General features: G+C 43.6%; 2 protein-coding genes across 5 annotated transcripts; one reads left to right on the top strand and one right to left on the bottom strand.

Annotated features, from left to right (window-relative positions):
• Positions 1-6,599: 6,599 nt before the first annotated feature.
• On the top strand, positions 6,600-9,393 carry LOC120451142 (TBC1 domain family member 5 homolog A). The gene is made up of 6 exons (XM_039634566.2): positions 6,600-7,489; positions 7,547-7,643; positions 7,703-7,845; positions 8,034-8,176; positions 8,238-8,590; positions 8,874-9,393. Exons 1-6 carry the CDS (start codon positions 6,771-6,773, stop codon positions 9,381-9,383), a joined length of 1,965 nt encoding a protein of 654 aa, XP_039490500.1. The 5' UTR covers positions 6,600-6,770; the 3' UTR covers positions 9,384-9,393.
• An 81-nt stretch (positions 9,394-9,474) lies between these two features.
• LOC120451141 (protein suppressor of variegation 3-7) lies at positions 9,475-14,423 on the bottom strand. 4 transcript variants are annotated; one of them, XM_039634562.2, is made up of 6 exons: positions 13,494-14,423; positions 13,390-13,410; positions 12,432-13,022; positions 12,005-12,367; positions 10,975-11,940; positions 9,475-10,907 (listed from the first exon to the last, which is right to left on the bottom strand). In XM_039634562.2, exons 1-6 carry the CDS (start codon positions 14,255-14,257, stop codon positions 9,851-9,853), a joined length of 3,762 nt encoding a protein of 1,253 aa, XP_039490496.1. In that variant the 5' UTR covers positions 14,258-14,423; the 3' UTR covers positions 9,475-9,850. The 4 variants fall into 4 exon arrangements, with proteins under 4 accessions (XP_039490496.1, XP_039490497.1, XP_039490498.1 ...); XM_039634563.2 differs by lacking the exon at positions 13,390-13,410; XM_039634564.2 differs by lacking the exon at positions 13,390-13,410 and having other exon boundaries at positions 12,432-13,016.
• Positions 14,424-14,589: the final 166 nt, after the last annotated feature.

Here is a 14,589-nt window from a genome sequence, read left to right as displayed (position 1 = left end):
ACGCCTCTTATTATGTTGAGCTCACCAATTTTAAGACAACAAATATTTATGTCTTCACACGAGACAAGTAATTAAAGATAATAATTACTTAAGGGGAACACATTTCCAGCTAAAGTCATAAAATTTAAATACCCTCCAAAATTTAGGGGTTTCGAATAATTTTAGATGAAATATTACTAGAAGTGCAAGCATCGGTTAGTGAGTTATTGCCTTTGCAAAATGTTAACCTTAAAAACCATATTAAGCATATTTTAAAATAACTATTTTGTTAATATAGTTAACTTAAACATTAATCATAATGTTTTGTATAATTATATGGCTTTAGGGTGAAAATAAACAAACTGAAGGTTGTAAACAATAAATTTATATTGTAAATAAAAGATCTCAACGAGAACTTTTCCGTAGATCATCGGGAAAAAAAAATCCCCAAGCGGAAAATAGTTTACAGCACCACCTGATTTTTTCCATAAGCTGGCTGGTCAACCGGAAATATTTACCTTGACCGATACTCCAGATAAATCTATTCAAAAGGTAAGAACACAGTGTTAGTAAAATGAGTAGTAATGATGAGCAGTAACTAGAATACAACAGGTTCTCGGAATCGTTAGCCACTGTGCAAATTGTGCAAAAAGCACAGTCAAGTGCCGAATTGCAATCGAACTCCCGCGCAAACTGCAAGGCCTTCCTCAATAAATTGAAGATAGCGATTAAAATGAGAAAAAACAACACATTTGACTAAATGACTGTCATGGCGCAGTGTGGTTAGAACTCATACAAATGTGACAGGCAAAATGGCAGTAGCATCTTCAAATTGGACAGGGAATGGTGAGGCGGTGGGTCGTGAGTTAGCCAAGGTCGTTTGGTGTTCTTGAGTTCTTGGCAAATTCATAAGTGGCGAAAATTGCACAATTAAGTACAAGTACAAGTACCTACACGGCGAACACGCTCCTCGGCCTTTTGGCCCGACTTAGCCTGGCCCTAACCTTTTGGTCCGTAACCAAACGCAACTCGGCATTACCTCAACTTACATTTCACTCGTAAGCAAAAGACTCTGAAAGTGATGCGATGCCCGAACTAATTGCAACTAATTGAAATTCACGCTGGCGGCTGTTGCGAAAACACTGTTCAAATGACGCAGTTCCTCCGGTGACAAATTGGTCGGCACAGAGAGTTTTTGCTGAACGTTTTCAAGTGCAAAAGTGCGTGAAAATCCAAATCAGTACACCCAGGTGCCGCCGATCGCTTTAACCAAATATTTATGCAAATACCTGATTTGCCGCAGGAAGAGCACAATGTCACGTAACCACACGCCTCAAATGTGCCATGAAAAATAATAACAAAATCAAACAAAAGCCTCATTACATATCCGTAGATGTGTGTCCATACACTCATGCCAAAACAACCAAAGATACAGATACAAAAAGTATAAGCACTTTTTTTGTCTTTTCATTAAACAATCTTGATAAATTTGTAGGTGAAAAATCTGTTAAAAGCATATATCAATTACTAAATTAGTTACTCAGTACTTCAAGACCATTTTTAAGCAATTATATCGAAAACTGCATTTGGTTCCCATATTCAGAGAGCCCACAATAAAAATATATAATCATCAGCGGTAAAAAAATACATATGATTTTATCGGGCATACATAAGCACCAAACGAAAGATTGCAGATTAGGAAGCCTTATCGTTGTCTCCATTTATTAGAATTAAGGTTAATCTTTTTGTTCTGTGTAGCTAAAGATCGGATAAGGAGAACAACCCAAATGGATCTCCAGGGCAACGCGATCTGGACTTGGCAATACCGATCTCATTGTCACTCATCACAACGCAATCAGCTGAATATGGATAATATGTTAATGCTCTTTTTCTCGTTTATTTGCCCATTCGGAATACATTTCAGCACACGCTTCTGGCGATCCTTTTGGCCGAATGCCGTTGGCCGCTTTGCGATTCTCAGGCCGTCCGTTGGCCAATTTATCAAACATGGCTTTTACGATTTCGAGGTGCTTGTCAGGCAGCGTACAACCCAAATCCATTAGTGTTTAGCACAAGATCGTAAGCCTGTATCCCTATTTTTAGACTATTCTTTCGTCCAGCAGCCCCACGCCCATTCATATGAATACTCGTGGCTGGCACGTTTGGATGGTTGGAGTTTTATTGGTGAATATAGTTGACTTTAATGAATAAAGTTATAAAGTAGGCATGCTGCTGAATACTTGTTGTATGTAGTTAAATTATTACTATCTATACATTTTAATTCGTAATTCGGTCAGCCTACTGTAAGTATTTTACATAGAACACGAGACTAAATCCATTTTAAATAAATTATATTTATTTCAATATTTGAAAAGTGTTTTCCCTATTCTTATAACTTTTTAATATTTAATAATAATCTACACGCATTGATGATAAATAAAATATGCCCGATTGTTGTTTTTGAAGCTGAATCGTAGGTACACGCTATGTCAAGTTTATGGTTGATTAACAATACGGAGGACATTGAAAGGTACTTCAAAGAAAAAACCAATGTAAAACATTTTATTAAGAGTGCTGGGGAGCTCGCAGGGCATTGGCATTCGATTGCCAGAGTGTAAGAATAAGCCATGCAAAACATTAATAAGCCATAAAACAAATTGAAGACGCCGGATCGCAGAAATTAGCAAATTAATCACGTGCCCTCCAACTTTTTCTGCTCGTCCACGCCCGAAAATTTTCGATGATATTTTCTATTTTGGCGCAATAGCATTTCCGTACACCGTGTGGTAGCTACTGGCTACACAGAATCTTGGCCCCGGGGAAGTTGGTTTTTTGTGGCTCAAAGAACTCGTCACCAAGTGCTCGAAGTCTTTTCATTAACAAGTCGATCATGATCAGCATCGAAAATACCGAAAGCCTGCTTAGAATTCTGGGGGAGATCGCAAGCCTGATTGGCGTTTTAAAATGCCTTCTGGCCTGTTCGTATATACATATGTATTTTGGGAGCTTCTATTCTTGAGTCTCTGCTGGTGTGTAAGTGGATTTGCATAAATATGCATGTGTTTTCAGTGAGCACTGGTTACCAACTTATATTCGCGACCTAATAGAAGTCACAAATTGGCCCTTATTTAATTTCATCCGCTGAAAACCAGTCGGTCGACACCATAAACCGGGGGCAGCTCATTTAACACCCATCTAACGATATCAGTCAAGGCAAAAGTGAATAAAATGCTGCCCAGAGATATGCGTCATAAACATAATCAAGAACTCTTCACAGTAGAGATGCCATGATTAAACAGACAATGAATTAGTGGAAATCAAGGAAATCAGACGTAGGACTAGATCGGCAAGTAGTTAGAAACGTGGCTTAAATTCCCGCCCAGTTGATAGAACCTTCTCAAGCGTCTAAAGATTTATTTATCTAAAGATCAAGTTGTTTGGTGTGCTTGGCGAATAGAACAAGTTTTTGGCCAACACGAGACTGAGCTCACGGGGTATAAATATAAACATTGGAATTCGAAGAGAACGTATTATATATGCTTCCAGATCCCATTCCCATTTAAATACATTTAACCTCGTGACCCTTGCTTAGATGCGGACAAGGTTATCGGTTCCCTATTATAGATATATTATATATTATCATCGAATCGATGCCTAGGCCTTAGATGCTTTGGAAATCCCCCGCCTCATTACACATTACACAGCCGGTGGATTTGGCCAGACTTCCGCCTCGAACTCTTCCGCATAGGTGTAACAGTAAACAAGTTGGGGACCGGACCTCCGAAAAGCTCAAATAGCCCCACAGACCCAGCAATTAAAATATGTAAATGGAAACAAAGCCAAACAAAAAGGCCAATGCTGCGCGAAAAAACGACGCCAACAGAATCGACGCTAACCTCGCGTTTGTCTTTGCTGCAAATGAAGAGATGAAGTCGAGATCGCATTGGAGCTATGACGGCAAAGACTGATCCGGCAGTTCTTGGAATACCCTCTCCATGGGACGGGAATACTTTGTTCTTTGCTGAATGGCGAAAAAGTTAATAGTAACGATCATTGATTTGGTCAAAGTCTCCAGTAACCCCTAGAACTCAAAGGAAACTTTCTCTGCCATGTGTAGTTTACAAAAATCTCTAAAGTAAATTCAACTAAATTTTCTGAGACTTTGATGTTCTTATGTTTCAGATAAACTACAGAGATAAATGGGGTTGCAATGGTTTCTTAAAAGGAGGAGTGATAAATAATACAATTATTTTTAAAAAATAATCAAAAAATTTTATTTGATGTTATCCATCAATATCTTCGATATATAATAGCTCATAAAATTTGAACAAAAGGTTAATGGCTTTCTATATGAAATATGAAGTCTTACTGAGCTTGAGTTTGAGCTTAATATTTCGTTTAAAAATTTTGTTAAATAAAGGCTGCATAGAAATCATGGCACCTCTTCGATTAAAGCAGTCAAAAAGTGAACCCCGAAATCGATTTGCTGTCTCGACTTCGACTTCAGCGTCTTCAGCTGGCTGATTAAACATCAGGAAATACAAAATGCTAAGCAGGCAAAGGCAAATTGTAACAGGGCCCAAAGTCAGGCGCAAAGCAAACGAGTTCTCAGGCCAAAAGCAATAGCAAAAGCTATTGATAAGCGGCCAAAACTCGTTCGCATTTCGACCGTTTTCGTGAGCTTTCCGTTGGTGGTGGGGTCGTGGTGGGGGGTTAAAGCCAGATAGCCCCATTGACTGATTATTGTTATTAATGCGAATGCGGCGGTGTCTTGCTGGTTTTTTGCCATTTGCATTGACATTGACTTTGACCGAGAAATTATAAATCGAAGCCAATGTGACGCATACGTGCGACTACATGGTTGCGTTTATGCGGCGGTTGGATTAAATGCAAATGCACTATAAAGACTGTTCTTTATTGCGTTAATCGCTCCTCTACAATGTGGCAATGATTAGCATGCAGTCGCCCATTGCATTAATATACTATTTTCCAAATTTATGGTTTCGTGCGTGGAGAATATGCAGCCCATAAATCTCAGCGGAGTACTTGAAGGCATAATTATCACCCTGGACACACTCGCTTGACCACCGACCCACCTTACCACCGAACCACCAAACCACCCAGTAAGCCAACGAACCAACAAATCCACCCACCGCAGACGTTCGACATTCAGTCATTGGGTCAAAGCCAAACGATCGTTCAAGTTCAAGCCCCCGAAAAGAGATTAGAAAAATTACTCAAGACTCAAGACTAGATCAAAAAACGACATTGACCGTCATGTCATGGCACCGGCACACAATCAATATTAGAAAACTTAAGGGACATTAACAGAGATTTTGATTGGTTTATTAGCAAATTTTTGGCATGTCAAGAGGGGCAAAACTTCTGCCTGTCCAAAGATACGAAACCGAACCGAACCGAACCGATCCGAGATCTTCGCATTTCGTTATTGTCTTCTATTTCCTGGTTGGATCCGTTTCGCTGCCGACTATTTGGCATTATCATGAATTAATTGTTGCATATTATAGCGACAAGCATTGACCTCAATAGAGAGTTTTGATAAACACTACATACGTCAAGCAGAACGCGTAAATAGATGCGAATCTAAAGCCAATAACTTTTATTGGATATTTGTCTAATGGATTCATATGTGTGCTCATTAGAAGCGGATCGGCAAACAATAACAGACTCGCGCTTCTTTAGGTAAACTATCAGTTATGCCCAGAGAGCAGAGTGTTATAAAACTTGGAAGCTGGAGCTTATAAGGCTAGAGTGTATAAGCAATTTGATGGTTGCCTGGTTGCACATTCGTTTATTTAATCTTCTGGAAATACAATGATTCTGCGCAAATTGTTATTAATGATGTGTTCGCTTTGATTTCATATTTTAGTACTCTGGCTAGATCTTCACCAATTGATATGAGCTTACAGCAATTATTTCATTTTGTACAAAGATGCTGAATTCTAATGGAAATAATAATAATAATTTTGGTACTGTAACAATTTTATATATTCTTTATTAACGATGTTTCTCCTTCAACTTCTCGATCCAAAGTCCTTTCTTCTTGCTCCTCAATCACTTATCTACATTCGATATATCGATGATACTATCGTTCATTCTTAAATCTATTCAATTAATTCTATCGATATTCAGTTATTTAGTATTTACAATTATATACAGTTTACAGTACTCCCCCGAAATCAAGATACAGCAAGGATCACTTCTGAAACTTAGTCAACAAACTATCATATAACTATCTTTATCAATAGATGCTTATGAATTGATTGTAAATATTTTGTTTTTATAATATTGATTGTGTATTTCACCATTTTCTATTAAATGTAAGCCTATTTTTTTAAATATAAAAACTTGAGTTCCTTTACACGATATATTTTATACAACATTTTTTTCAATATGTATCAAAATATAATATTAAAAAATATAATATAAATATTAATAAACAGATTTATTTAACAAAAAACATATGACCTTGTAATTCAAAACTTGAATAAATAAAATATTGAAATATCCGTTAATTTACGGTATTTAATAGGGCTTACATACGTTTTAGTATATTATCGCGGAACTGCGCGGTATCATTTTAACGGACAATCAACGGTCACACTGCTGCACTGCTATTGGGATCTTGGGATTCAATCCACTTTCTTTGGCAAAACCCCATCGTTTATTGTTTAATTTGCCGCCACCCCCCTTAACCTACCGAAATTCAGTGTGGACATGGCTACGGAGCGGAGAACCGCCTGCATTTAGAGTCTAGCCAGCAACAAGCGATGACTGTTTGGGGAATAGAAGCCATTACACTGAACGGATCGGCGGCAAAGGAAAGTTTGGAGCATCTTCCGGGAAAAGGTGCAATTCTGGAAATTCCAGAGGCGGGAGCCATGAATTCCGTGGAGCGCTACCGGCAGGAGTGGCTGGTGCTGCTGCAAACCCTCGATGCGGACCCGGAAAGTCTTCGACAGTCGGCATTTGCCGGGGATCTCAAGATGTCAAAATTCCGCAGCGTTCACTGGGCCCTTCTTCTTCGCGTCCTGACCTCGGAGCATCGGAGCTGGGCTGGCCAGCGACTGCAGCAGCGAGTGAGGTACGACAAGTTTCGGGCAGACTACGTTCGCAATCCCCACCAACTGGCCGTGGACTGCAACGATGATCCGTTGTCGCAGTCCACGCAAAGCGTATGGAATCAGTACTTCAGCGACCAGGAGCTCTTCGCTGTCATCCGGCAGGATGTGGTGCGCACTTTTCCGGGAGTGGACTTTTTCCGTAAGCCTCTGGTGCAGAATGCAATGGTCAACATACTCTTCTACTACGCCAGGGAGCATCCGTACATGTGCTACCGGCAGGGCATGCACGAGATCCTGGCTCCCATCATATTCGTGGTCTACAGCGATCACCAGTCTCTCCTTCACTTCAGCGAACTGGCCAAGACGGATATCAATCCCACGCTGCTGGATGTGTTGGATCCCGCCTATCTGGAAGCTGATACCTAGTACGTAGTCTAATTAACATGCCATCCACCTATATTGATTCAATGCGATTCTCACAGCTCTTTGTTCTCCCGCCTCATGGCCTCCGTGGAGTCGTACTATCGTGTCTCGAATCTGGTCTCCACACCCGGTGGCCACATCGAACAGCGAGTCGAGGTGCGTCGCAGTTTGCGGGTGCAGCAACCAGCCCTTATCGCTACCCACTTTTCTTTCAGAGCCCCGGGGACAATGAGACGCCGACCGAGGCGGAGGTTATCGGCCAGCTGAACTTCATACGGGACAAAATACTCGCCAAGCAGGACCAGCACTTGCACCATTATCTACAAAAGATGGAAATCCCGCTGCACATATTCGGCATGTGAGTTTTCAATGAAAAGTGGGGGGTTTTAGTTAAAACCCTGTAAATATCTAGCTATTTAGTAATGCTTAATGCGTATTCTTAAAATAATCCGGACTTTTTGTTTTCGAAAAGTGAATCACACAAACAAGCTACTCATTTCTTAAAAATGAATATTTAAATTAACCAAATGATCTCTCTTTTTATAGTCGATGGCTAAGACTTCTCTTTGGACGGGAGTTTTTGCTGCTGGACCTGTTGCTGCTCTGGGATGCCATCTTCGCAGATAGCGACCGCTTCGACCTGCCCAATTACATCCTAGTGGCCATGTTGGTGCACATCCGTGACAAACGTGGGTACTCCCGCCTAGAGCTTTAGTTTAAAAATAATGGCGTAACTTATGTCGATATCAGTGCTTCTTAGTGACTACACCACATCATTGACATATCTAATGCGCTATCCGAACAATGTGGACGTTCATTTGGTGCTGAGACATGCCCTATTCATGCTCAATCCCAAGCAGTTTGAGTATCCGCCAAACGCCTTCACATGTGTGTCCTTTGCCAACAGTTCTGCGGGCAAGGAAGTGCCTCCACCTGCTGGACAACGCCCGCGCACCAATTCAGAAACCTCTTCGGTGGCCACAAGTGGTAGCCAGATTGATCGGCAGATAACCTTTATGCAGGAGCGCAATGCAGCGGATTCTTCGGCTCTGGCCAAACTGCAAGATACCCATCGAGTTGCTATGGATGGATACTTGGAGAATGTAAGTTTGTCGTTTGTCGTTTAAGCGGTTCACTTGGAAATGATTCGTTTAACAATTCGCTGTTACCATATTTTATCATTTATTTGAGTACATTTAGTTATATCAACAAAACTAGTTAAGTCAGACTGGGGTTTTGGGGCCACCAATTAAAAGATGTAATCTTATCATAAACATTTCATAGTGATAACTTAACATTTACTTTTATGAAAACAGCATTGAGTGGGGTATTTGTTATTAACAAAATAAACTGTTCTTAAAAAATATTTGTGTTTGGCCCTTGCAGAGCCCAGAGCTACTCCGATTGGAGCTGAAGAACGCTCAAACTGTAATCAAGATAGCGCGAAGCAAGTTGCAGAATTACCTAAGCACTGTGCGCCATCATGTGGGAAAGCAGGCAAATGGGAGCGAAGAACTCAGTCGGACACTGGACGGAATTGAAGAGCTATGCAGCTTTTTGGACGTTAAATTCATGTTCCCGCTGCACCAGCGATCGGCGCCCATCGACCAGGCTCTGGAGGCCAATGAGCAAAAGCAGCTGAACACTATCAGCATACCGCCAAAGCCATCAACCTCCTCCACTCCCTCTAACGCACCCGTTGCTCTCTCTGCAACTGGCGGCTATCAGATGCCCGAGAACGCATTCATGCACAGTTCGATGCGACGGCTCCTCGGGGAACTGCGAGAAATCGAGCTATCCACGATAACGAGCGATGAGAAGCCTGGAAACGCGGTGCTTCAAAACGGATTGCCAGCTGCGGAGCCCCAGCAACGGAATCAAAACGAATTGAGTTGATCGTAAGATTCACTCCTAACGACTGAAATTGAATTTAGACTTAAACAGAGCCGCCACAAAGTGGATGAACCGGAATTAGTAAAGATTATAATTAAAAGACATACAGTTTACTATATTTCGGACATGAAAAAGTCCATAAACCTAACAAATAAATCCATTTTGTAATGTGTTTAATGAAAAAAAAAAATATTTAATTTTTCTGGTACTGGAATGATTCCGAAACAAAGCGTCTTCAAAACATGCATGTTCCGGAAGCAACATATTCGTTTTGAAGGGGTCTGTATTCTATGTGCTATCTTGGAAGAAACTCCATTGCTCGTGTACCTCGAGAGAAGTGGTCATTCTTAATTTCGAATAATTGCTTGCAAGTATTCATCTTTAACGTTAAATATATCTCATTGAGGCGAATTTAAATAATGACAATGACAAATTCTAAAATTACGTATGATTTATATTTCCTAGAAGCTCTATGGCCTGCGGTTATGGGTCACCATTGACCGAAACGTTGTCAATTGACTCCCATTGCTGTTGGGAACACCCCGCATTATTGGAGTCGATGTCATGCTTCCCTGTGGCTGATGCTGCTGTTGCGTCTGCGGCGTCTTGGTAATGGTGATCATCTTGGAACTGTTGTTATTGTTCACACGTATCTGCCGGAGCATGGCCAACGTGTTACCATTACTTTTGTCCGCCTGTGGTGTGGATGGTGCTTCTGAAGAACCACCTTGGCTTAATCTTCCGTTCCCGTTGACCCGACTTTGAGTTGTTAGTTTGTCCAGCGGGACACAACGCACAGGGTCCGCTTCGAAGCGGTTGGTCACTTGCATTTGGTTGGAACTTAAGATACGGCGTATATTCGCTGGCAGGTCTTTGGGGCTGCCGTTGATGGTCACTTGGGTAGAGGAAGTGCCGCTAGCTGGCTTATTTTGTACGACTTCAACCTCGTTATTGTTCTGCACAGTATTGTCATCATCCAGGATGGTGATACACGTGGAATGCATATCTACATCAGCAGTAGCAATGGGATCTGAAGTAGGAGCCGGAGGTGTTGTAACTGGGGTGACCGAAGCTGGTGTAGACAATGTCGAGGAAACAGACACTGTTGCTGTGTTAGGCGCTGTCGCATTTCTCTGCATAGCACGAAGCTCCAAGCCACAAACGAGCTGCATGATTTTGGACTTTCCCTCTGCGGCTAAGTCAGGCGGCAGGGACTTCATGGTCGGCGAAATGCTATCAAAAAATAGATCCAGTACATGTCGGGGCTCCGGTGGCTTACCCGGTGTCACTGTCACCGTTTGGAGTGCCTGCACCGTAGACTCGTTGTGTGCGGCCGCCTCCCGCTCCAAAGTCCGCAAGCGCGAAACAATATCAAACGACGAGCATATCATGTCCCTGGCCATGTCCATATGGGAGGGTTCATCCCGGCGTTTGCCCATTGAGTCGCGAAGGGCGCGTATTATACGACGAACCTCCATTGAGCGTCGAGAACGCTTTGCCGGCGGTTCCGCTGTGCTGCCATCGGATCTGAGCAGCCATAATGAGAGTCGTTATTAGTAATGCTAAATGGAGCGATTTCAAATCTTAAACTCACCGAACGCTCATATCGTTTTCGCTCTCCTTGTCCAATCCAAACTCCTGCCTTTCCGCATCAACAGTGGAAGTGGTACTAACTGATGGTGCATTGGCGGCAGCGGCTGCATTGGCCCTGTGTCGCTCCAGATTTTCGGCGTGCTTGCGCGAAGAGTCGTGCTGACGCAGGTAAAAGACCTTGATTGGTAGCCGGGTATCACACACACGGCAGTGGCAGTGGTTCTCGTCATTGGCATCGGGATCCAACCAGTTGTACTTAGCTTGCAGCTCTGCCATAGCCGCTTTCTGTCTAGCCTCGCCGCTGGCCAAAGCCGATGCTGTGGCCACAACAGCGGAAATTTCTCCTGAGTTTTTGTTCGTTGTTTTCACCGGGTTGCCACCATTATTCCGCTTTCGATCAATGCGGAGGCGTATGTGCCGGGAAGTCCTCTGGTGCTTGGAGGCCCACTTGGATGTGGGTAGGTAGAGGGACACTTCGCAGAGCTTGCACCAGGCATAGTTTCCACGTTGCTCGGTCTTTTTGTAGGAGAGCCACGGAAAGCGGCCCTTCCAGACCATTACCTTGCCCTTCATGGTTGCCGGAATGGGCTTTACGAATAGCTTATTAGCCGATCGAGCAGGCTTTCTTGCCTGCACGGTGCCCGAATCGGAGTAGCTTTGCTCATCCTCTTCTACGTCCTCCTCTTCTCCATCTTCCTCGTCCTGTTCCTGCGATTCTTCATCATCCTGCCGTTTATTTCTTGTTGACGCGGCTGTGACCTGAGATAGTTTGGCTTGCCGCACCTTAAACTGCTTCACTAGCTTTACATGCCGGGCACTGAATTCATGCCGCGCCTTTGCCGATTCGTTGTGGAAGCGCACGCGGCAAAATTTGCAAATCTGAGTCTTTCGGTCCTTGGAGTAGCATAGCCACGGGTAAAAACGTACACCAGCTCGAATTTTGGCCTTTCTTGGCTCGATAGCAAAACTATAATTAATTATACAATTATTATTAATATGGTTAATCATTGCAAATAATATAGACCACATACCCTTTTCCTGTTTTTTGTGTCTCGGACCAATTGTCATCATCGTTATCTTCGATGCCCTCACTCTCCGATCGAGCTTCTGACTGAGCTTCACTTGCCTCCACTTCCTCTTCCTCCTTGTCGCCCTCGTCCATTTCGCCGTCATTACCATCGCCCAACCCAACTCCAATGGCTGCCTTGGCGGCGGCCACAGCCAAGGTATGCTTCTCGGAGTTCTCGTGGTTCTTGCGCTTGATCTCTGAGTTTCCATACATGAATCGCTTGCGACAGACGCTGCAGTACCCAATACTGGGGTCTTCGGGATCGGCAATCAACCAAGGATGCAAGTCGGCAAACATGGCCCAAATGCCGCGAATATCAGAAGAGCTGAGTACACAAAATGGAAGTTCAAGAATAAGAGTTTTTTTCCGTTCCGTAGGACAATACTCACCCCTTCTCAGCGGGAGCCAATAGATTATGGCAATGAACTCTGGTTTTACAGTGCCGCAGGAAGCTGGTAATCGCCATTGTGCAGTCGCAAATCGTGCATCGACATTGCTGTGGATTGGTGTCCGGAATCAGCTCGCACCACTTGCTTGGGTCGTCGCCCGAGTCCACTTCGCCGTTCATCATAACCACAGTAGTGTCCTGAGCAGCCTCCGGATCAACTTCTGGTTCAGATTCCTTCTCCTTCTCTTGCTCGGCCTCATCGTCGCCACCAGCGGTCTCGCTGTTGCTTTTGCTCCTCTTTCGCTTCCGACTCGGCTTATCGGAATCCATGTTGCGGAGGGCTTCCATGTGACCTTTGGTGGTCTCGTGGCGCTTCCGCAAATAGACAAACTCCACGTTCATTCGCACGTTGCAGACGCGACATGTGCCGATCGTTCCTGTGGGGTGGGAACGTTCTAGCCAAGGATGCCAGCGGAGCCAGCGAAGCCAGTTGAAGTTGTTAAAGGCCTCGGTCTCGGAGACTCGCTTCTGCTTCATGGCGGCCACATAGCTTTTGGTGCCGAATTCGTGCTTGACCTCATTGTCACTGGTTCTACGGAAAATGGGAATTAGTAAGTGTTCTAAAATTCGCGATAATCTAAATACAATTTTGACATTTCTTTACCAATATTATTTTTGAAATAAAAATAAAGAGGTTTTTTTTTAAAGGTAACATTTTCCTTACAATGCGTGCCGACCTTTTTTTTATTGAAATTATTCTGAAACACGCTTGAGCTTATCGTGCACCAGTTTTATTGTGTCAAACAATTGGGACACATTGGAAAATTAATGCAGATTTGGTGTAGCGCTCCCCTTATTAAATGGAACTTGAGCCCGTTTTTTTTTTTGACAAAACAATGGGGTTTCTTGACTTCAGACAACCCTTTACAAAGTGAAAGGCATTTCAAGAGTTGAGTTACTTCATTCCGCGGGTTAATAAACTCAAAAAATTGTGGTATCAAGGCCACATAAACTTTTAGGTAATGCGATTTTTACAATTGTAATCTTTAGAACTGATACTCACGCTCCTCGAGTTTGTTCCTCGCTTTTCTTGAACGCCAGGTAGTTGCACTCGCGTTCCTGGTGATAGAGCGACATGTTGTGCTGCTGGATGTGTCTGGAGCGGTTGTTAACGTTGATGGTCATGTTGCAGTAAAGGCAGAAGGCTAAGGTGCCATCGGAGGCTTCGTGTAGGATCCAGGGCCATCGCTTCATCCAGAGTAGCCAGCGCTGCGCGCGGGGCATCTTGCGGCGCATTGATCCTATGGCCCCACCGCCATTGCTGCTTTCGTCATCGTCGTCGTCATCATCCTGGCTGTCTCCCGGATCATGGTTGTCAATCCTCTCCAGCAGGCCCATTGGATCGTGGTACGAGTGGTTGCTCTCCGCATCGCTGGAGGGTTCAGTTTTGGTTGACATGGTATCGGGGTCTCGTTCCTGGTCTTCTAGGAGGGGATCCTCGCTGGCCTTGTCGTCTGGATTATTTAGAGCGGACTGTAGCTCGGCCACCAATGGAGCATGTTCATCGTCCATGATGTCCTCGATACCCGCGTCATCCGGCATCGGGTGCTCGTTCTCCTCCCCCTCGTCATCATCCACCACGATGACCATGGGGGTCTCCACTTCCTCGACGGAATCCGGAGCCACCGCAGCACCTCCCTCTACATCCATGATTTTTAGCTCGTGCGTCGTCGACGCCAAAGGTTTGCAATTTGCAGACGCCATTTTGAGGCCGGCGTCGCTGGGAACATCGAAGTTTTTCACCTGTGCGCTCGTATCCTGATCCATCGCCAGATGCTCCAGACCGCTGGTTATCCAGGGACTTTGCTGAAATCTTTGTCAGCTTTCGGGCGATCACAGCATGCGGTATAAGCTAAAACAAATAAAAAGAAGTGCAAGCAAAAACTTGGATTTGCAGTCAAGGCGCTGGCCAATGTGACCGTCCTGTTGCATTAAACCGGCGGGCAAAGGACAATATACTAAGGAAATACAAAAAATACTTAGAATGCAACAGCTTGACTACACATGGTCACACTTATTGTGAAAGGTCATAAAACATTGTGTTCACACCAAAAGCGAATTTACATAACTTAAATGAACGTTCTTCAAGATAATATATT

Source organism: Drosophila santomea, chromosome 3R (assembly GCF_016746245.2).
Source record: "Drosophila santomea strain STO CAGO 1482 chromosome 3R, Prin_Dsan_1.1, whole genome shotgun sequence".
Taxonomy (NCBI): Eukaryota; Metazoa; Arthropoda; class Insecta; order Diptera; family Drosophilidae; genus Drosophila; species Drosophila santomea.
Note: the sequence above shows the minus strand (reverse complement) of the source record. Positions and strands in the feature narration are given on the sequence as shown.

Coding starts and splice junctions, on each gene's coding strand:
- LOC120451142 (XM_039634566.2), top strand. CDS start 6,771: ATGACTGTTTGGGGAATAGAAGCCATTACACTGAACGGATCGGCGGCA. Junction 7,490..7,546: donor TATCTGGAAGCTGATACCTA/GTACGTAGTCTA, acceptor CGATTCTCACAG/CTCTTTGTTCTCCCGCCTCA. Junction 8,177..8,237: donor GGTGCACATCCGTGACAAAC/GTGGGTACTCCC, acceptor TGTCGATATCAG/TGCTTCTTAGTGACTACACC.
- LOC120451141 (XM_039634562.2), bottom strand. CDS start 14,257: ATGGATCAGGATACGAGCGCACAGGTGAAAAACTTCGATGTTCCCAGC. Junction 13,411..13,493: donor GAGGAACAAACTCGAGGAGC/GTGAGTATCAGT, acceptor CAATTTTTTGAG/TTTATTAACCCGCGGAATGA. Junction 11,941..12,004: donor ACACAAAAAACAGGAAAAGG/GTATGTGGTCTA, acceptor AATTAATTATAG/TTTTGCTATCGAGCCAAGAA.